The 22,874-nt window shown below is 35.8% G+C and overlaps 1 protein-coding gene across 6 annotated transcripts in view; it reads left to right on the top strand.

Moving 5' to 3' along the window:
* RUFY2 (RUN and FYVE domain containing 2) overlaps positions 1-22,874 on the top strand; it is a 46,649-nt gene that overhangs the window by 4,453 nt on the left and 19,322 nt on the right. For 5 of the 6 annotated variants that reach the window (XM_042959931.1, XM_007095758.3, XM_042959930.1 and 2 more), the window contains 11 exons: positions 1,730-1,847; positions 4,714-4,815; positions 6,591-6,714; positions 6,909-6,970; positions 8,399-8,464; positions 12,437-12,506; positions 14,944-15,045; positions 15,186-15,302; positions 16,876-17,043; positions 17,910-18,007; positions 20,398-20,517. In XM_042959931.1, coding sequence (XP_042815865.1) covers positions 1,730-1,847; positions 4,714-4,815; positions 6,591-6,714; positions 6,909-6,970; positions 8,399-8,464; positions 12,437-12,506; positions 14,944-15,045; positions 15,186-15,302; positions 16,876-17,043; positions 17,910-18,007; positions 20,398-20,517 — 1,147 coding nt within the window. Of the gene's footprint in view, positions 1-1,729; positions 1,848-4,713; positions 4,816-6,590; positions 6,715-6,908; positions 6,971-8,398; positions 8,465-12,436; positions 12,507-14,943; positions 15,046-15,185; positions 15,303-16,875; positions 17,044-17,909; positions 18,008-20,354; positions 20,518-22,874 lie in introns of those variants that run through there. The other variant, XM_042959933.1, reaches the window with a different exon arrangement.

The raw sequence follows: 22,874 nt of genomic DNA, 5'->3' as shown, positions 1-22,874 counted from the left end.
TATACCATAACTTAATTAACTGTCCTCCTCTTAGTGTACCCTTAGGTTGCTTCCAATTTTTTACTATTAATATTGTGTTGGGGCTCCTGGGTGGCTCAGGTGGTTAAGCTTATGACTTTTGATTTTGGCTCAGGTCTCACAGATCTCACAGTTCATGGGTTTGAGCCCCATGTTGGGCTTTGCACTGACATCGCGGAGCCTGCTTGGGACTCTTTCTCCTTCCCTCTCTTTCTGACCCTTCCCCACTTGTATGTTCTCTCTCTCTCTCAAAATAAATAAAGTTAAAAAAATTGTACTGTAAGTACATTGTTGGGTACGTGTGTTTGTATACTTGCTCTCTTTAGGATAGGATTCCTAGGAGTAGAATTACTGGGTCAAAGGATATAGGCAACTGGCCTCTATGAAGGCTTCACTGATTTATCAAACATCATATTTTTTCCTACTCTTAACATTATCAGTCTCTAAATACTTCTTTCAATACATCAAGAAGCCACCAATCTGATCTAACACCTTGAGTTTAAAAAGAATTGTTTTTTTAAATGTTTATTTAGTTTTGAGAGAGAGAGAGTTGGAGCATGAGTGGGGGAGGGGCAGAGAGCGAGAGAGGGAGGCACAGAATCCCAAGCAGGTTCCAGGCTCTGAGCTGACAGCACAGAGCTTGACCCAGGGCTCCAACCCATAAACTGCGAGATCATGACCTGAGCCCATGTCGGATACTTAACCAACTGAGCCACCCAAGGCACTTGAGCTTTAATTTGCTTTTCGATAAACTTTTATTTAAAAAAAATAGCAGTGACAAAAACCTTTATTTTCTCCCATGCTGCAGAAATGGAATTTGCAAAATGATGGCCAAATAGTTAAATTTTAAACTCTTCTTTCCTTTTTTTTTTTTTTTTTTAGTTAATTTATTTTTGAGAGAGAGTGAGGGAGAGAAAGAGAGCAAGCTGGGGAGGGGCAGAGAGAGAGGGAGAGAGAGGATCCCAAGCAGGTTCCACACTGTCAGTGCAGAGCTGTCGTGGAACTGTGAGATCATGATCTGGGCTGAAATCAAGATTCTCATGCTTAACCCACTAAGCCATCCAGGTATACCTAAACTCTTTTCTGAATTTATTTGCCTTTACTTCACAAAATATCAGGAGGCATGTCCTAACAGTCATAGGCTTGTCTTGATGAATCAATGTGAAGCTACTTTGTGCTGATTTTTTCCCCCGAAAGGAAAAATTGCTTATCTTGGTGATTGTCCTTGGTTAGTGCATATGATAATCACCCTTGATCTGCAGGAGATCTGGTCAGTACTAAGAAAGAAATATGTAGTGATTTCATGGTTTTATATTACCCAATTCTCACACCTTTTATATTAAAAGTAAAATAACTACTTATTTGTCTTTGGTTTATTTAATAAGCTGATAAAGATCACCCTGCTAGGGCTGCCAAACTTCTTTATTTTGGTACTGGTAAAGAATAATCCCAGTTATTTTTTTACTTTAATTACCTGCCTGCATATTTCTCATAGGGAAGAATGGCCAAGATGCATATTTCTGATAAGGAAAAAATATCAGGATCCTGATAAATAGGTTTCTGATCAGTAGGGCTGTGTAGTGATAAGAGAGGAAAGGTCTTTGAATAATTGTGTATTAAGTTAGAAACGTTGAAACTAAATATTTAAAAGGAAGTTATTACAATTTTATATGTTGAAATTGTATGCATTATATTTACTTTTTTTTTTCAGTAAGAAAATCATTTTTGAGTTATAACAAAACTATCTGGGGCCCCTTGGAACTGGTGGAAAAGCTGTACCCAGAAGCAGAGGAAATAGGAGCCAGTGTCCGGGATTTACCTGGTCTCAAGTAAGTAATCTTATTACTTGTTCATTTCTGACCACAAAAGAATATTTACTGTTTCTTAAAAGTACCTTACACTCTATTATCTTCTCTTAGCTGTAAGTAGCCTTTTTGCATTCTCTCCTAATAAAATTCTATTCTTTCTATATGGCTTAGCTCAAATTTCATTTCCTTTATGAACTTTCTCTTAGCCTCTTCGGTTTTTTTTAAGGTTTATTTTTGAGAGAGAGACAGAGCGCAAGTCGGAGAGGGGCAGAGAGAAAGGGGAGACACAGAATCCAAAGCAGGCTCCAAGCTCTGAGCTGTTAGCACAGAGCCTGATGTGGGGCTCGAACCCATGATCCATGAGATCATGACCTGAACCAAAGTCTGACACTTAACTGAGCCACCCAGGCGCCCCCTGTTTTAGCCCCTTCAGTAAGAACTAACTGCTTTTCCATTTATACCCTATCACTGTATTCACTCCTTTATTCTGTGACTTCAATTCTGCATTATATTGCAGGAAACTGTAGGTCCCTTTAAAATAAGATGTGTCAATTATGCATTTCTGTTTCCTGAGTGTTAAGCTAGTTTGCAGGAGTAAGCTAGTTGGCAGCAAGTAACTATTTGCTGAAGCCTGATTTAGGTTAAATCCAGGGCATAGGCTCAGGAGATTTGAATTCTCATATAAGACATTTATATATATGGGACTGGTGCAAATTACTTTTCTTTCTCTGAAAATTGGGATGTATAGTGTCATGTGCCCATTTCACCAAACAAATATATAATGTTGTAAACGTTGCATTTTCTGTCAGATTATCAGTGTACTTTCTCTTAGTTTTATAATTGAGAGTTTTACATGTTACAGGGAATATGGTAGTGTTTTCTGGCTGTTAACACAACATCCAAATATTTCCAAGTTGTAGTTAATTGAATGATAAAGTAAATGGCTACTGTTTATTAAGCACTGTATCAGGGTAATAAAATGATTGTTTTCCATGATTTGTCTCATTTAGCGCTTACTTCAGTCTTACAGGGTAGAGATTATTATAATAATTACATAGATATGAAAAATAAAGGTCAGAGAAGTTATAGTTAATACATGGCAGAGTGAGGATTCAAACTCAGTTTTTATTTTTATTCTTATTTATTATCATTATTATTTTTTGTAAGTAATCTCTATACTCAGTGTGGGGCTTGAACTCATGCTGAGATCAAGAGTCACATGCTGTATCAACTGAGCCAGCCTGGTGCCCCTCAAACTCAGGTTTTAGAGTTAAATAGCAAGTGATGTTCACACTTGATGTATCTTATAATGATATATTAAGAAGGATAGTGATTTTCAGCAAAGATAGAAGAAAAAGGGAATTATAAGTCTCAAAAAGAGAAGTATAAACAGGGGTGCCTGGCTGGCTCTTGATCTTGGGGTTGTGAGTTCATGCCCCACATTGGGTGTAGAGTATTTAAAAATAAAATCTTAGAAATACACAATTTGGTTATTTTAATATGAAAATACATGTTCATATTGTTTTTAAAAAGCCTAACTCTACAAGAGTAAAAAATGTTTTCTGAAGAATGGTATTCATTAAAATGCTACACCATAAAAATCTCATTAGCTCTTTGTTGTGAAGATTAGTTTTCCTCCCATAATACCTGCTGAAACATTCTTTGTATAAGAAAACATAAAAGTGTGAATGATATCTTTCTCTTTGAGAAACCATACATATTCTGTAAAATTTGCTTTTACTTTTACTAAATGATAGAACTTGGATAAGATGTGTGAGATTGAATTTTTTATGGACAACTGGATAGAGAAACATTTGAAAAATAACAAGCAGCCTGGTGATTTCTCTTTAATTAATTACCAGCTCAGTGCCTTCTTTTTTTTTTTTTTAAGCTCAGTGCCTTCTTTGTTATGATTTTTAAAATTCAGATATGATGTCAGTTACTTTTGTTTTTTAATGTTTATTTTTGAGAGGGAAAGAGCATGTGTGAAGGGGAGGGGCAGAGAAAGAATTTCTTTTTTTTTTTTAAATTTTTTTTTTCAACGTTTTTTATTTATTTTTGGGACAGAGAGAGACAGAGCATGAACGGGGGAGGGTCAGAGAGAGAGGGAGACACAGAATCGGAAACAGGCTCCAGGCTCCGAGCCATCAGCCCAGAGCCTGACGCGGGGCTCGAACTCACGGACCGCGAGATCGTGACCTGGCTGAAGTCGGACGCTTAACCGACTGCGCCACCCAGGCGCCCCAGAGAAAGAATTTCAAGCAGGCTCCTCACTGTCAGTGCAGAGCTGGATGTGAGGCTTGAACTCATGAACCCTGAGATCATGACCTGAGCTGAAATCAAGAATCGGATGCTCAACTGACTGAGCCACCCAGGCATCCCATAATGTCAGTTACTTTTTGAAGGCATTATACTGCCTTATTTGATGCATTTTGTATATTCATCTTTTATTATTATTATTATTATTATTATTATTACTATTTTTTAAGTAACCTCTATGCCCAGTGTGGCTCTTGAACTACTCTTGAACTACCTGTACTGATTAAGCCAGCCAGGAGCTCCTTGCATATTCATCTTTAGAGGGTTAGGTCTGTTTGGACAAAATATTTCTTATAGAAATAGCCTCACTATTCAGAGTCCTTTCTTCTAAGGCATAAAATGTTACCTAGATGTCTTGCAGGTGCAGGTTTACCAAAGAGACTTAAATAGCTCCCAGGGATTAGATTGCATGCTCAAAGAGCTAGCTTAAAACTGTAGACACAAAGATGAAACCATGATAAATTGCAGTTTTTATTTATTAATATGTACCTCAACAGAAATAGTATAATAGACTACATATTCTATAAGGGTTGGAGCAGTTTTCTGACCAGTTCGTTTTGCTTTTTAGGACCCCCCTGGGTCGTGCAAGAGCATGGCTTCGATTAGCCCTCATGCAAAAAAAAATGGCTGATTACCTGCGTTGCTTAATTATTCAAAGGGATCTCCTAAGGTTAGTACCATACCATTATATCATGTTCATTTTCATTTAAAAAATTTCATTTATATCCTATTTTCCAAAGAGAATTAAAGATGTGGTACAAAAGGAGACACAAATACAATAAGATGGTATAAAATAAAAGAAGAGCAACGTGAGAGAGAAAATCATGGTAAGGACATAACACGGATCAGGAACTAGCCTAAAAAATGAATACCATAAGCTTTGTTTTGGCTGATAAGCAGGAAATTTATTTATGTGTTATATTTGTAAGTTAGTTTCATTTTTTTTCTAAATTAGAGTTAATTCTATGAATAAAAATTCGTATTGGGATTTGGAACTTTAATTCAAGAGGTTTCTTTTTACATACTAAACTACTGTTTCACCTGTGTTGTGGGCACTTTTTAAACTGTCAGTTTAAATTGAAGGCCATATATTTAAAAAAAATTTTTTTTTAATGTTTATTTTTGACAGAGAGAGAGGGAGAGAGAGAATGAGTGGGGGAGGGGCTGAAACAGAAGGAGACAAAGAATCCAAAGCAGGCTCCAGGCTCTGAGCTCTCAGCACAGAGCCCGACACGGGGCTCGAACCCGTGGACTGCGAGACCATGACCTGAGCCAAAGTCGGATGCTCAACTGACTGAGCCACCCAGGTGCCCCGAAGGCCATATATTTTTAAGCAGACTTTGAAAATTTCAAAGTAAGATAATCAGTTGTCAAAGGGAGCAGCCCATGGCTGTCCCTCCATTTGCACTTCTTCTCTTGGAGTGCCTCTCTAATGTTTTGGAGAATCTGGTCATTTCTTTTTTAATGTTTATTTATTTTGAAAGAGAGAAAGAGACTGTGTATGAGCAGGGGGAGGGGGAGAGAGGGAGGAGAGTGAGAATCCCAAGTAGACTCCACACTGTCAGCATGGAGCCCCGATGTGGAGCTTTATCTCACGAACTGTGAGATCATGACATAAGCCAAAATCAAGAGTTGGATGCTTAACCAACTGAGCTACCCAGGTGCCCCAAATCTGGTCATTTTTGGTTTTACTTATGACTCTGGTTATACATCTTGGTTTTTCCCATTTGTTAAATGAGAATGACCATACTTTAAGCATCAGCAATTTCTCAATAATATTCTGAAGGTCAATGAAAGTGATTAAATACTGTAAATGGGACTTCTTGAGGAAGGCATGAGACCATGGTAATTAGTTGAATACGTAATGAATACGTAATTGTCAAGTCTTAGTTTTTAGATTGTCCTATTTCTTTCACAAGTCCTTTGTTTGAACATTTTTTAGCATATAGATATCCATAAGTATCTTTAGTTGATGATTATTAAGAACACTTGCAATGTACTTATCAAATGTTGATTTGAACATGGGCTTTGAAATGTTTCATATATCATTACCTACCTTAGTATTTGTCCCAAGACTCTTAATAAATCCTAGGCTTGAAAAGTCAACTCTGACAAGTATTGTAATCAGATCAGTAATAGTCACTATGTCTTCTGAGAGTCACGGACATTCCAGACCTCAGTGATGCCTTTTTCTTTTGATATATATTTCTTTGCTTCTCTTTTCTTTCTCTGTCTTAAAATTCTTTTTTCTCTTTTCTCTTTCCCATTCTTTTGCGTTGTCTATATAGACACTAATATTTCAAAATGTTTGTTATTCACATCTAGAAAAGCTGATTTGAAGAGACCTAATTTGTATGGATTTCATGTTTATATTACTGGGCTGAGATTTTAAATTTATGTTTGAAAGAAATTTGTGTTTTAAGCTTTTTATTTTGATTTCCACAGTGAATTTTATGAGTATCATGCACTAATGATGGAAGAAGAAGGAGCAGTGATTGTTGGGCTGCTGGTTGGCCTGAATGTGATAGATGCTAATCTCTGTGTAAAGGGAGAAGATTTAGACTCACAAGTAAGTGAAAGTGACCAAAACCAAATGCAGAGAGTTTTTAGTTTGTGCTGTTCCTCTTGGATCCAGTTTACAACTCTAAATTGTAAACAGTGCTATTAAACATGAAAGGAAACTTAAGAGTGAAATTCAGTTGCATGTTAAATGTACTTCTAATATTTCTCCCCTTTAAATAAAAATAACATTATTTACTTTAGGTTGGAGTGATTGATTTTTCCATGTATTTAAAGAATGAAGAAGATATTGGAAATAAAGAAAGGTACGATTTTCCTAAGTTATTTCACATGTTGTATTTTCTATGGAGCTCTTTACAAATCACCATGGGGTCCATCTACTGATAATGTAGTTTTTATTTACTTTTTTGTGCATGGTTCCTGCTTTATTTTGTTTTGCTTCCATATAAAAATTTCACAAAGCAAAAATCACTTAGAAGGAGGCTTTAATACAAGGTTATGACTTTTGGTCACACCTGTTCTTGAGACCTATTTTAATAATCAGCTGTTTTTTGTGGTAAAAGAGATGAAAACTTATTCACAAGTTTACAAATGCTGGTTCATTTCAAGATCCAGTGTTTAAATTTAAAATACACTCATTACAGCTTAGAGAAAGGATAACTATGTAGCATAATAGCTGTGCTAATTATTGCTACAGTTGGAGTCCTATCACAAATGTATCAAAATAATATGTACACCTTAAATTTATAGTTATATCAAGTATATTTCAATAAAAAATATACTGATGCAAAAGAAATTCTTAAAAAAAATTTTTTTTAACATTATATTTATTTTTGAGACAGAGAGAATGAGTGGGGGAGAGAGAGAGGGAGACACAGAATCCGAAGCAGACTCTAGGCTCTGAGTTGTCAGCACAGAGCTCCATGTGGGCTCAAACACAGGAACCGTGAGATCATGACCTGAGCTGAAGTTGGACGCTTAACCAACTGAGCCACCCAGGCACCCCGTCTTTTTTTTTTTTTAATGTTTATTTTATTTTTGAGAGACAGAGAGAGAGAGAGAGAGAGAGAGAGAGAGAGACTGGGCATGAGTGGGGGAGGGGCAGAGAGTGAGGAAGACACAGAATCTGAAGCAGGCTCCAGGCTCTGAGCTGTCAGCACAGAGCCTGACAAGGGGCCAGAACTCATGAACTGCCAAATCATGACCTGAGTGGAAGTCAGCGCTTAACTGACTGAGCCTAACAGGAGCCCTGATGCAAAAAGAATTCTTAAATATATTTTTTTAATGGTATTGTTAAATAGATTACTTCTTAATACTAGATTTAATAAAGGTTATAATTAGTACACTGTTTACTGCCTCCTTAATGTAAAAATGTTGAATTTTATTTTAAAAGTAAGATAATGTGGGGTGCCTGGGTAGCTCAGTCTGTTGAGCATCCAACTTAAATGATCTCGGGGTTTGTGGGTTGGAGCCGCATGTTAGGCTCTGTGCTGACGGCTCAGAGCCTGTAGCCTGCTTCAGATTCTGTGTCTCCCTTTCTCTCCGCCCCTCCTCTGCTCACACCTTATCTCTTCAAAAAATTAATAAAAACGTTAAAAAAATTTTTAAAAATGAAGGCAAGATAATTTTTTTGCCATTATGTTTTACAACACTTTTAGGTGATGTAGATACTTGTTTGGTCATCCATTGAACACCTTTTCAACTGACACAAAACTACTTTTCCCCATCTTTAGGAATGTTCAAATTGCTGCCATATTAGACCAGAAGAATTATGTTGAAGAATTAAACAGACAACTGAAGTAAGTATTATGGATACTTGAATACTTCGTACATTTGTGACTATTGTCTTAGGGGTTTTTTTCATCCTTTTTAGGTCAGCTTTACCCTATTCCTTCCTACTAAATATCTTTGAGAACGGGTTGAGGGAATAGAGAGTGGAAATTAAGAATACAGAGAAATCTTGGAGATAATTTTCAACAAAAAATGAGAGTCAGATTTTCAAATAGGACCTTGAGAGAATTTAAAGATAGAATTTCTGAAGAGAGGTAAAAAAAAAAAAAAAAAAGGATACAATTTCAGGGGCATCTAGGTGGCTCAGTTGGTTAAGTGTCCCACTCTTTAAAAAAAAAAAAATTAAGTTTATTTATTTATTTTGAGAGAGGGCACACAGGGTGTGGGGAGGAACAGAGAGAGAGAGAGAGAGAGAGAGAGAGAGAATCCCAGGCAGACTCTGCAGTATCAGCACAAAGCCCAGTGTGGGGCTCGAATCATGAACTGTGAGATCATGACCTGAGGTGAAATCAAGAGTCAGTCATTCAACCACCCAAGCCACCCAGGCACCCCTAAGTGTCCCACTCTTGATTTTGGTTCAGGTCATGATCTCACAGTTTGTGAGTTTGAGCCCCACATCTGCACTGTCAGTGCAGAGCCTGCTTGGGATTTTCTCAAGGGGCACTCTCTCCCCCTTCCCTAGACATGGACAGGCTCGCTCTCTCTCTCTCAAAATAAATAAGTAAACTTAAAAAAAATTCAATTTCAAACTTATCCCTGTACCCTTGAGAAAAAAAGGCTAGATATAGTGGAAGTTTATATCATTTTCATGATTCGAAAATTCATTTTTCCTACTTCAACAAGCTTCATGTGTAAATGTGGCTGTTGCCTCCCATGGTGGAAGTTTTTTCCTTACAGTGTCACCTGGGCATTGAAGCTGTCAGTGAATACTCTGGGAAGAATTTTAGAGATCTGAATGTAAAATAGTATAGTGCAGTTCTGTCTAATAGAAGTATAATGTGAGTTGTTACACAGATAATTTAAAATTGTAGTAACCATATTAAAAGAAACTTGAAATTATTTTAGAACTATATTTTATTCAATCCAGTATATACCCAAAATATTATCGTTCAGTATAAAAACTTTTCATGAGATACCTTATATTCTTTTTTTGTATTGTCTTCACAATCCAATGTGTATTTTACACTTAACACATTTCATTTTGGACAAAATAGCATAGGTATAGTGAGGAATCTTTGATATGTAGTTAGAAATGGACTGTTCCCATTAATTAAAATGAGTAGCAAAAATGGCAATCTTTGGGTGATGGTATTATGAATAATTTTTTATACTTTTATGATTTTCTAAGTTTCAGTAAGCATAAAATATAATTAAACATTTTCCCATTAGAAGAAGAAACTAAAGCTGTAATTCTTGCTTTCTCTGTGAAGTTGGATAGGAAAGATCTTCTATTTGTGCCTTTTTTTAAAGGAGTTTTAATGTTCATATGAAATATGTGTGTATGTGTGTGTATTTAGTAATTTATATTTCTGAGATTGAGATTATATTTCTAAATGCAACTTTGTATTCCTTATTTATTTAATTTTAAACCTTTATTCCCTTTTGGGAGCAGGTAATGTATTCACATAGTTTAAACTTCAAAAAACACACACACAAAAAAGTCTTCCTTTCACCTGATCAACTACCTGGTTTCCCTTTTCAGGAATAATTAATAAGTTCTTGTGTATGCTTCCAGAGATACTTTATACAAATAGACAAGAATATGAATATATATTCTTAAAGTTCTCACCTTCCTCTCTTTTTTTTTTACACATAAAGTAGTATAACTTACACACTATTAATTTTTTTTTTTTTTTTTTTTTTTTTTTGAAGGAGAGAGAGAGAGGCAGAGCATGAGCGGGGGAGGAGCAGAGAGAAAAGGAGACACAGAATTCGAAGCAGGCTCCAGGCTCTAAACTGTCAGCACAGAGCCCGACACGGGGCTCAAGTTCACAAACTGTGAGATCATGACCTGAGCCGAAGTCGGACGCTTAACCGACTGAGCCACCCAGGCGCCCCAACACACTATTCTATACTTCAGTGTTTTTATTCAGTTTATCTTAGAGTCTATTCCATTTGGTTCAGAGAGTTTTTCTCATTTTCTTTTAAAATATGTGTATTAAATCATTTACAGCAATACTACTGCCTTATTTTTGTACATTTTATGTATTTAAAAATGTTTCATTGTTTTTCTAATTAGAAAGTTTTTGTATATTTAGAATATTTCAAAAATATAGAAAATAGATATAGAAAAAAATAGAACTCATATTATCCTTCATTCAAAAAAACCACTGTGAGGATTTATTGTTTTTAAAAGTGCTTTTTTTGCGGCGCCTGGGTGGCTCAGTTGGTTAAGCGTCTGACTTCAGCTCAGGTCATGATCTCACAGTCCGTGAGTCCGAGCCCCACTTCAGGCTCTGTCTCTCTCTCACTCTGTCATTTTTTTTTTTAATGTTTATTTTTGAGAGACAGAGATAGTACATGAGCAGGGGAGGGGCAGAGAGAGAGGGAGAGACAGAATCCAAAGCAGGCTCGTGCTGTTCTTGAAAAACTCAAGTTGTTTACCTAAGAATATTATATTTATTTATTTATTTTTAAATGTTTATTTTTGAGACAGAGACAGAGTGTAGTGGGGTAGGGCAGAGAGAGAGAGACACATAGAATCCAAAGCAGGCTCCAGGCTCTGAGCTGTCAGCACAGAGCCTGACGCGGGGCTCGAACTCACAAACCGTGAGGTCATAACCTGAGCTGAAGTTGGATGCTTAACCGACTGAGCCACCCAGGTACCCCAAGAATGATTATATTTAAAAATGATTCGGGGCGCCTGGGTAGCTCAGTCCGTTAAGCGTCCGACTTCAGCTCAGGACATGATCTCACGGTCCGTGAGTTCAAGCCCTGCGTCAGGCTCTGTGCTGACAGCTCAGAACCTGGAGCCTGCTTTGGTTTCTGTGTCTCCCTCCCTTTCTGCCCCTCCCCTGCTCATGCTCTGTCTCTCTCTGTCTCAAAAATAAATAAAAACATTAAAAATGATTCAATATGCATGAAAAAACATTTTTCTTGTTTCACCAGTTAAGCTAAAATACCAACATTTATTTCTGAGGCTGGTATAAAATGTGTTGAAATCTATAGATTTTATTTTAATATATACAGCATATCATGTCTTATTAAAGTTTGAGATGGTAGAATCAAGGCCTTGGTAAATAGACTCAATAAAATGTACAATAATGTTCAGTCTTGATCAGTTTAAATAAAAATGTAAAAAACCAAGTTGTTCATGTGGCATAATATGACTTTCAACTATATCTTTGAAAGTCAGGGTGTTTGCTTAGCTGCAGGTTGACCAGGTACCTGATGTATATGTGGTATTCACAGTTCTCAAACTATAGGTGACTTTAGAGGTCTTTAAGTTATTATGAAAGTGGATAGGGGAAACTGAATGAGGTTTGTGTTGGAGACCACTGTGTAAGTGTCATTAAGCCACTTCTAAAGTAGATATTTAAAGTTCATCCATTAAAAAATAATTTTGAATTTAGTTTTAACAATATTTGATGATCTTTGTGTGGAATCCATTTCTAAGTATTATAAGTTAAATGTGAGAAGGACTCTAAGAAGACAACAAAAGTAATGAGCAGCGTAAAATGTAATTTTAATAGAAGTGATTCCTTTTCTATAGTCTTTATTGCTGTCCTAGGCAAATGAAGTTATCCAACTTAATGAAATTTCCTACACCCAAAAATTCAGGGCTGTTAACTAACCAGAATTGAAATAAAAACTTAAAAAAACAAAAACAAGGAAAAGAAGGATTAGTTAACCTTCAAAAAAAAAAAAAAATTCAGGGCAATTGGTACTTGTTAGTCAACACATTAAGTCCAGGATAACATACTTTTTTTGCCTTTGTGAGTTTGTGTGATTTGAATGAGTTTTTTCTTTATTAATTTCAGCAGCACAGTCAGCAGTCTCCATTCAAGAGTTGACTCATTAGAAAAGTCAAATACTAAGCTGATTGAAGAGGTATTGTAATCCAGCCGTGGATAATTGTGTTTCATGGACCTAGTATTTGTGAACCTTTTCCATTTTAAGTATGAATATATTAAGCATGTGCATGCGCACAGGCACATTTTCATCATTATGATGGAGTATTTGCAATATTGTTGTAATTGATGATTAGAAGTTCTAGAGAAATCACATATTCTCAGGCAAATTCTCAGGTGAATCTGTGAGATACTCCTAGAAATTAGCTCCAAAGATGACACTCCTATAAGCTCTTCTATAAATAAATGTGATTCTCATTATAAAATCTGGATGACCTGTATGTGGATAGTGACTCACCTATAGTTTGAAATTCCTGTTAAAATGATACTGTCCTTGTTGTACTATTCAGATTCCTTTTCTTTACAAGCACCACTACATGATCATGTCCACCCTTTCTCCAGCCCTCCCAAGTGTAAAACTCATCCCATATGTTCTGGTTTCCTGCGTTGTCAAAGTAGCTATCTGGTAGTCCCAGACCAGAAATTTATCTCTGCTCTCTTTTTAATACTGTTTGTAAAGTTACTTTAAGATAAGTTCTTTTGTTTTTTAAATCTATCAAATCACAGAGTTACTGCTTTGTATTTTCCGAATTATTTAGGCTAAGAGGATGAAATGTGTTACGAGTGCTATGAACCCTACTTTCTATGTTAATTAAAATTGTTAGTTTAGAAGTGGCCTCATTTTTCCAGATCAGAGAGCACATGATTATTTACATGATCGCAGTTTAGAATGCATCTTTGTTTTGATGGTTTGGGACCATTTGATAGTTTTTTCTTTAAATCATAAGTGTACTGTTTAATCCCTATCACCTGTTTCGCCCTCCCCCCCCCCCCCCCCCCCCCAACCTTCGCTCTGGTAACCATCAGTTTGTTCTTTCTATAGTTAAGAGTCTGTTTCTTGATTTCTCTGTTTTTTTTTTTTCTTTGCTCATTTGTTTCTTAAATTCCACATGAATGAGATCATACTGTATTTGTCTTTCTCTGACTGACTTATTTTGCTTAGCATTATACTCTGGCTCTATCCATCATGTCATTGCAAATTGCAAGATTTCATTCTTTTTTATGACTGAATAATACTCCATTGTATATATTATACCACAACTTTGAAAAAAAATTTTTTTAGTGTTTACTTATTTGAGAGATAGAGAGACAGAGACAGAGCATGAATGGGGGAGGGGCAGAGAGAGAGGGAGACACAGAATCTGAAGCAGGCTCCAAGCTCCGAGCTGTCAGCACAGAGCCCAGCGTGGGGCTTCAACTCATAAACTGCAAGATCATGACCTGAGCAGAAGTTGGATGCTTAACTGACTGAGCCACCGAGGCACCCCATATACCACAACTCTTTTATCCATTCATCAGTCAGTGGATACTTGGGCCACCTCCATAGTTTGGCTATTGTAAATAATGCTGCATTAACCATAGGGATGCATGTATCTCTGAATTAGTATTTTTGTATTTTTTCTAGTAAATGCCCGGTAATGTGATTACTAGATGGTAGGGTAGTTCTATTTTAAGTTTTTCAGGAACCTGCATACTATTTTCCCCAGTGGCTGAGCCAGTTTATATTCCTACCAACAGTGCCTGAGGGTTCCTTTTTCTCCACATCCTTGTAAACACCTGTTGTTTCTTGTGTTTTTTATTTTAGCCATTCTTACAGGTGATTTTAGCCATCGTGGTTTTGATTTGCATTTCCCTGGTGATCAGTGATGTTGAGCATCTTTTCACATTTGTTGGCCATCAGCACCATTTGATAGATAGATGGGGACCATTAGAGCTGCTCACTAGTTTGTGCCTCTTCTTGGCCTTAGGCGCACTCTAAAGTTCAAGTTATATCCCTGATGAAGTGTTCAGAAATTTATGTGCAAGCCAACATTAGGGGTAGGCCCTGCTTTCCTTTCCTGGAATCCCTTTTTTCATTCTAGGCATCAGAGCCAAGCCACTCAGTCATTCATGGCTACCTCTGATGTTGAGAAATGTCTCATATTTGTGATGGTCACTCAGTATTATTCCTGTATTTCAGAGAGTGTCCTATTTGGTTATTGTGAAGGTCTGTATCACATTTTCAGTGATCGCACAGCCTTCTTTCCTTATAGATCTTGTCTTTACACAGATCTTTACAGTCTTATTGTTTCCTGGCACTTTGTATTCAGAAAATATTATAAATCAGATAAGCATAATATGTTTTAACTAACATATTTTGACTAATAAAAGGAAATAATAGAAATAAGAGTATAATTTTTTTACTGGTATCTTGGGATAATAGCGTATTTTTCTTATGAAAACTTCTGTACATGTGAGACATTTGACTAGTTTTAGGATTTTATATTTTGTTGTTTATAGTCATGAACATAACCTGTAAAGCAAGTATAAGTAATGGTGTTTAAATTCTTTTTCTTTCCCCGTTTTGTAATTTTTAGTTAGCAATAGCAAAGAATAATATCATTAAACTCCAAGAAGAAAATCATCAATTACGAAGTGAAAATAAATTGATTTTAATGAAAACACAGCAGAACCTAGAGGTAAGTATAGACTGATTGCAAACAGACCATCTTATGTCAGAAATTGCCACTTTGGAGGACTTGTGCATAGACTGGATATTTATTTCTGTGCTGTATTAATAGTAGTGATTAAATAGTAAAAACTTATGTTTTATTTCTAGGTTACCAAAGTAGATGTGGAAACTGAGCTTCAAACATATAAGCATTCTCGGCAGGGGCTTGATGAAATGTACAACGAGGCCAGAAGGCAGCTTCGAGATGAATCTCAGTTAAGACAGGTATGTATCATTAGCAAAAATAATAATAATCATAATAATTTGCCCTTAAGCAAGTACCATTTAAAATCTCTTCTTTAACCTTATCTTCCTTGGTGTGGGATAGAAATCTCACCAGTTTGCAACTCTCTCAAGTTCTTTTAAGTTCCTACTTTATCAATTGTTTTTTAAAGTGTTTTTAAAATTTTTTTTAAAGTTTATTTATTTTGAGAGATAAGAGTGAGCAGGGGAGGGCAGAGAGAGTGGGAGAGAGAGAGAATCCTAAGCAGGCTCTGTGCTGATAGTACAGAACCTGATGTATGGCTTGAACTCATGAACTGTGAGATCGTGACCTGAGCCAAAACCAAGAGTCAGACACTTAACTGACAGAGCCACCCAGGTGCCCCTTTAAAGTGTTTTTAAACTGTGAAATGAGTGGATTGAGTGAAATGAGTAAAACCATATTAAAGTTTTTATTTATTTATTAAAAAGTTTTTTGTTTAATGTTTATTTTTGAGAGAGCATGAGTCGGGGAGAGGCAAAGAGAGAGGGAGACAGAGAATCTGAAGCAGGCTTCTTGGTGAGAGCAAAGCCCGATGTGGGGCTTGAACCCAGAAACTGTGAGATCATGACCTGAGCCCAAGTCAGACGCTTAACTAAGCCACCCAGGCGCCGAAAGTTTTATTTATTTATATATTTATATATTTATTTGAGAGAGAGCACCAGTGGGGAGGGGAAAGAGAGAGAAGGAGACAGAATCTCTAGCAGGTTCCACACTGTCCCCACAGAGCCCCAGGCAGGACTCAAACCTATGAACCGTGGGATCATGATGCGAGCTGAAATCAAGAGTCAAGCTTAATGGACTGAGCCACCCAGGCACCCCAGTAAAATCGTGTTTAAAATTAACTTATTTTGGGAGCACCTGGCTGGCTCATTCGGTAGAATGTGCGACTCTTGATCTTGGGGTCATGAGTTCAAGCCCCATGTTTGGCATAGAGGTTACTTTTAAAAAAATTAACTTATTTTTTAACCTTTTAAATTGTTCTAGTATCTATAGAAAAATACAAATGTACACCTTCATGGGTAATAACATTAATACCTATGTAATCACCACCCAGGTCAAGAAGAGAGTATGGCCAGCCTTTCTATCCCTTTTGCTATATATCTGTTATGCTATTTATTTATATTAGGAAACTTCTTTTCATTCTGATATAAAATTCTTGAAGAGAAGAAATTAAAACTGTGAGGTGGGATTTTTGAGTTATCTTTGGCCTTCACTTGTACTGACTGCTTTTTTTCTTTGATTAAGGAAAATTAATACTGAATTAATGAGGCATAAAATACTTAATTCTTGAACTAGTAGAATAATGATAATAGAATCTAGAAAATACTTTCATTTTAGCAAAATATGCAGTTGAAAATATTTGGAATTTTATGTTGTTATAGGACCTGGTTGATTCCCTTTAGTGGGGCTTATACTTCAGAAGAGTACTGTGCATATTGAATAGAAAATCTTTTGTGTTCTTATTAACTGTTGTGTATCTGATTTTTGACATCCTGAAGTGGTGTGTGAGTTGAATATATATTGAAATTGCAGGATGTGGAGAATGAGCTAGCAGTACAAGTTAGTATGAAACATGAGATTGAACTTGCCATGAAGTTGTTGGAGAAAGATATCCATGAGAAACAAGATACTCTGATAGGCCTTCGGCAACAACTAGAGGAAGTTAAAGCAATTAACATAGAGATGTATCAAAAGTTGCAGGTAAGGATCATTCTTAAATTCTTGGAATTTCTTGAGTTGAATGGAAATTGAAAATGACTATTTGTATGAAGCATCTGGTTTTTAAAGGGATGAGTCATTTTAACTGTGCCATATTGGTAATCAAAACCAGTGACTTTTTTCTAAATGGAAGCTTAAGAAATAGAGCAGACTATTTCTTAAGTAAGGTATCAAAGAACAAAAAAATCACCTACCTGATTTCCTTTTAAATGCTGAAAGGTTAAGTATGAAGATTAAATCTTTTGGGAAAATTCACCCTAAATATGCAGGACATTTTTGTGAATTCTTTATACAGTATAGTCCTGAGCAAGATTTAGATTTTTTTAAAAGATTTTATTTTTTTAAGTAATCCCTACACCTGATATGGGGCTCATACCTACAACCCCAAGGTCAGAGTCACATGGTCTACTGACTGAGCCAGCCAAGGGCCCCAAGAAAGATTTAATTTTAATTGAAATGCTTTCCTACAATAGTTACAAATTCTCTCATAAAGGGACATCACTGTTTAAGTAGTTTGGTGCCAAAAGCTCTTTATATTTAATTTGAAATACTTTACATTGAAACTATTTTACATAGTTTACAAGAGTTTATTTTGTTGTTTTCCCAAAAAAACGCTGAAGGCAAAGTGTGTGTGTGTGTGTGTGTGTGTGTGTGTGTGTGTGTGTGTTTATTACATTTTAATTGCAGACTAGTAGTCTACTGCTTTACTTTATATCATAGGAGTATTTTGATCTACAGAATAACTGTTCATTTCAAAGTAAAAATTCCATAGTGAAATGGTATACAAAACTTAAAAGTATTCAGGTTTGAAAATCAAAGCCACTATAGTTTTTCTTTTTTCTAAATAGAGTTCTGAAGATGGCTTGAAAGAAAAAAATGAAATAATTGCCCGACTAGAAGAAAAAACCAATAAAATTACTGTAGCTATGAGGCAGCTGGAACAAAGGTACAGAACCTCCAGTCTTAGTTTCTTTTTTTCCTTTTTTTCTCCCTTTTCTTTATTCAACTCTGACACCTGCCACAAAAACCATTAGGAAAATTTAGTTTAGGACCTTCCCCCTCACCCCCCCCAGTAGGATTTTGCCTTTTTTGTTTTGGTTGTTGCATGGAATCAAGTTGCTTTATATTAGGCTGATTCATTTGAATTTACCATTTTGTGGATTTTCATAAAAAGGTCTGATATTGACAATTTCATGTGGTTCAATTTATTACATAAAACAAATACACAAGCAAAAACTTAAAAAAAGTGAAAAACGAACAAAATCTATGGTGGAATTATCCCTGATTGATTTCCATGCATATTGATTGTCATATCTTTTGTCATTCACCATCTCTATCTGAAATTAGGCCTTGAGTTTGCAGTTTAGTGTGTTTCTTTGAGCTAGGACCCTCAACTGAAACCAAGAAATAATTTTATTTAAATTGAATTGTTTTATATTGGCATTTTTCACTTTTATTGTTGGAAAATGTAATGTATTTCCATTGATCTGTCATGTTGGTGTCAACATATGTCTTATCATTGCTTTCTTTGAATCTACTTATGAAAAACATAACTATTAATGCTTTATTGACATGAATATTCTTTTATTGACATCCTCTTTCTTCTTTTTTCTTTTTTGTTTTCTTTATCCCCATTTTTACATTTTGGACATCTTTATTACCTTTTTCTGTCTTTGATTTCTGTCCATTCCATTATGAAGTGACAATGATTTGTTAACTCAAACTAGGACAATTGCAATGTCATTGGTGAAATATGCCAGCAGTGACACTCAAGACCAGTACAAGCTGGTCAAAGATATATCTTTCTGAAAACCACTTGTATTTAAACAGACTAAAAGAGAATCAACAATTTTATAATATATTAAATAGAAAATAATTTATGCTATTAAGTATTTGAAAAGGGTATTAGGAACCCTATACACTTCTTGATCAGCTGCTATGGTAATACACTGCCATAAAGCAGAGTGGGTGCACTTGGATTTCCAAAAACACATTCCTCAAACCTTGTGCACAAAGGCTGATTTGAGTATTGACCTTTTGGAGGTCAGGATTTTCAAGTGCAGTTTTATCTTTTTAGCTACTTTTTGATGGAAAATATAAACATTGTTTCAAAATAAGTTAACCTTTGGTTTCACAATGTGTTGGCACAAATTTTTTCCCTCTTGGCCTAATGGCTTCTTTACTGATTTTTAAATATGTTTTAAAATAGTTTACAACCCAGATTGGCCATTCTCTTGTGCTTTAGCAGCTCAGTTTTCCAGTTCCCTTAGCCCTCTTCGATGATAGCACAACTTCAAGCCCTACCTCACTCTGAGTTTTATTTTGGTTTCTATAATCTTAGAGAAATGTGCCCTATCCCCTCACCTTAATGTTTTAAATTTAGATTTAGAGATAACTTGAATGTTACTCTCATTTCCTTGGAAGTGGCATTTATACTTCTAAAATGTGTCAGGGTTGCCCCATTGGTATGGTTTTAGGAAGAAAAGAGGCAATTTTTTGGCTAGTCGAATAGAAATTTTACCTGTGATCCCCTACAAGGAGTTAATGTCTCTTGAATATGTGGGAAATGTTTTCTTATAAAAATATCAAAGTTAAATCTAAGAAATCCTAGATGGGAGGCAGGGAGTGGAGCTAAGCACAGTGAGAAGCAATGACTTAAAATAAAAACAGCAAATGAAAGTCACATTTTTAGCTAATTTTTAAATGTCAGTGATGAACAAAAATGATCTCTAGAGAATGTTGCCAACTAATACCATATTCCTTTGAATCTTATCACGCACATGTGCATACACACACAGAGCTTTTGGCATAATTTAGTAAATGAATAAAGATCCTACAGGGAGGACTTGGCTGTTATTTGAAGTAATTGCAGGTCTTTGCTCTTGGCCTTGTAGCACACTTGATTCCTGGCATACACATCCTAGCATAGTAAATAACAAATGTGGCTTCTTCACCTAGTGTAGACATAAATACTGTGCTTTACATGGTTTTGTAAAAAGGCAGTAATGCACCTATTATACTTTCAAAGTTGATTCATAATGCTCTACATAAGTGGTAAAGGCTGTATTGCTTTGCATTGTTAATTATGAACAAGAAATAAAACAAATTTGAAGATAGTATTCTGGGCATATTATATGTTATGTTGAAAAAAAATCACAAAACAATTTCTAGACATTGTGTGGCTCTTTCACGTTTGAGTTTGTGAGTTTCCCCCCAAACTTTGTTTTCATTTAGAAATGTTTCTATTTCCCCATTTTTCTTTTATTTGTCTTCTTCACCCTTTTACACCCTAGTTCTAGCCTCAGTTTTACCCAAAGTTGATTTGAATTACACCAGATTGCAGCAAGCAGAGAAGGCGCAAATGGAAGCCGAAGATGAAGACAAGAAATATCTACAAGAGTGTCAGAGTAAATCCGACAGTCTGCAGAAACAAATCTCCCAAAAGGAGAAACAGCTGTGAGTATTTCACTCTTGGAAACAAATACTTGTATTAACATAATTTCCACTGCCCCTTTTTTGCACATCAAGATAGGATACCTATATTTTCGTTTAGTTAATGATTATAGCTAGATTGTGGAGTTCTCCTTGGGAAAAAAAGTTAGAAAACATAATTATGATAAAACCTATGTTTCCAGATATGAGTGTAATAGGCCTTTATAACTCAAAGGAACTTATATTATCATAGAACATGATGTTTTATGAGAATATTTTTATTAGTACTTCATATGATAGATCTGTATATCACCAACTAGGAAGGATGTCAGTATATGTCATTGGACTGAAGAAAAAAACAAGTTGCAGATAGTATGTGAAATATCCCATTTTTTATAAAATTAAAACCATGTACATGTGTATATTTACATATACATAGAAAAGAGTTCAGGGGCACCTGGGTGGCTCAGTCGGTTAAGCGGCCGACTTCGGCTCAGGTCACGATCTCACGGTCCGTGAGTTCGAGCCCCGCGTCGGGCTCTGTGCTGACAGCTCAGAGCCTGGAGCCTGTTTCAGATTCTGTGTCTGCCTTTCTCTCTGCCCCTCCCCTGTTCATGCTCTGTCTCTCTCTGTCTCAAAAATAAATAAATGTTAAAAAAAAAAAAAAAAAAAGTTCAAAGAATTCAGATTCAGGTTCAAAGAATTCAGATTCACTCAGGGGAGTGATGGCAGATTAACAGGGGTATTTTAGTTTTTACTTTATAAACATCAGTATTTATTCCCCAGTAAGTATGTGGGGAAAAATTAACAACAATAGGAAATAGTTATGTATCATACATTAAGACTACATGCCATTTATGATGTGTAACTTGCTAAGCTGCAAGATTCAGTGATTGAAGTGATAAGTTCTTCCTCTAGTCTTGCTCATTTTCTAATAGTTCTGTCAGTTATCGAGAGGGCATTTCTTGAATATCCCATCTATAATTGTAGATTTGTGTATTTCTACTTTTAGTTCTATCAGTTTTGCTTCTTGTATTCTGATTCTGTTTGGTGCCAACACATTTAGGATTGCTGTGTCTTTTTGGCGAATTAATCTTTTTATCATTTTGTGATATGCCTCCTTGTCTCTGATAATTTTCTTTACAGGATATTAATAGAGCCATAGCTGCTTTCTTTTGATTAATGTTGTCATGTAGTAAACAAAAAATTAATGTTTGCATTTTTCAGTCTTTAAACTTTTGGTCTAATATTATTATCAGTATATTTGAAGTAAGTTTCTCATTGTTCACGTTTTTTATCTGTTCTGACAATCTTTTTTTTTTTTTAAGTTTATTTTTGAGAGAGAGAGAGAGTATGCACATGTACAAGCAGAGAGGGGCAGAGAGATAATCCCAAGCAGGTTCCACAGTATCAGTGCAGAGCCAGACACAGGGCTTGATCCCATAAACTGTGAGATTATGACCTGAGCCAAAGTCAAGAGTTGGGTGCTTAGCTGACTGAGCCACCCAGGTGCCCCCTAACAATCTGTTTTAACGATGTGTTTAGTCCATTTACATTTAGTGTAATTGTTGATATGAGAGCTTAAGTCTACTATTTTATTGTTTTTTTTCTCATTCCTTTATTTCATTTTTCCTGCCTTCTCATGGGTTGAATATAACTTAGAATTCCTATTTATCTCTAGTGTTTTTAAGTGTATTCCTTTGTATAGATATTCTAGTGATTGCTCTACTTTCTTGTATGTTTGCAGCTTTTCACAGTCTACTGGTATTTTACTACTTTGAATGAAGTGTGGAAGTCTTACCTCCACTTGGATCTTTTTATTCACTCCCCTTTATAAATTTTTTTTTTTTGAGAGAGAGAGAGCAGTGAGAGAGGGAGACACAGAATCTGAGAGAGGCCCTAGGCTCTGAGCTGTCAGCACAGAGACGAATGTGGGGCTCAAACCCATGAACCGTGAGATCATGACCTGAGACAAAATTGGACGCTCAACTGACTGAGCCACCCAGGTGCCCCTATCCACTCCCTTTCATAACATAAATTGCTTAAATATTTTCCCTGCATAATATTGAGAACCACATCAGACAGTATTAGAAAGTTTTTATTAATTTTTTTAAGTAAACTCTAAGCCCAGCGTGGGGTTTGAAGTCACAACTCTGAGATCAAGAGTTGCATGCTCTACAGCGGAGCTAGCCAGGTGCCCCTACATCAGACAATATTATAGTTTGTGCTTCAACCCTGAAACATAATTCAGAACACTCTTTATTATTTCTTCTTTACTCTTGATATTTTAAGTTTTCTTCTTTGTGTCTGGAGAACTTCTTTTGCCATTCTTTTTAGGGTAGGTCTATTGGCAGCAAATTCTCTTAGTTGTTTTGTTTCCT

This window comes from Panthera tigris, chromosome D2, assembly GCF_018350195.1.
Source record: "Panthera tigris isolate Pti1 chromosome D2, P.tigris_Pti1_mat1.1, whole genome shotgun sequence".
NCBI lineage: Eukaryota > Metazoa > Chordata > Mammalia > Carnivora > Felidae > Panthera > Panthera tigris.
Note: the sequence above shows the minus strand (reverse complement) of the source record. Positions and strands in the feature narration are given on the sequence as shown.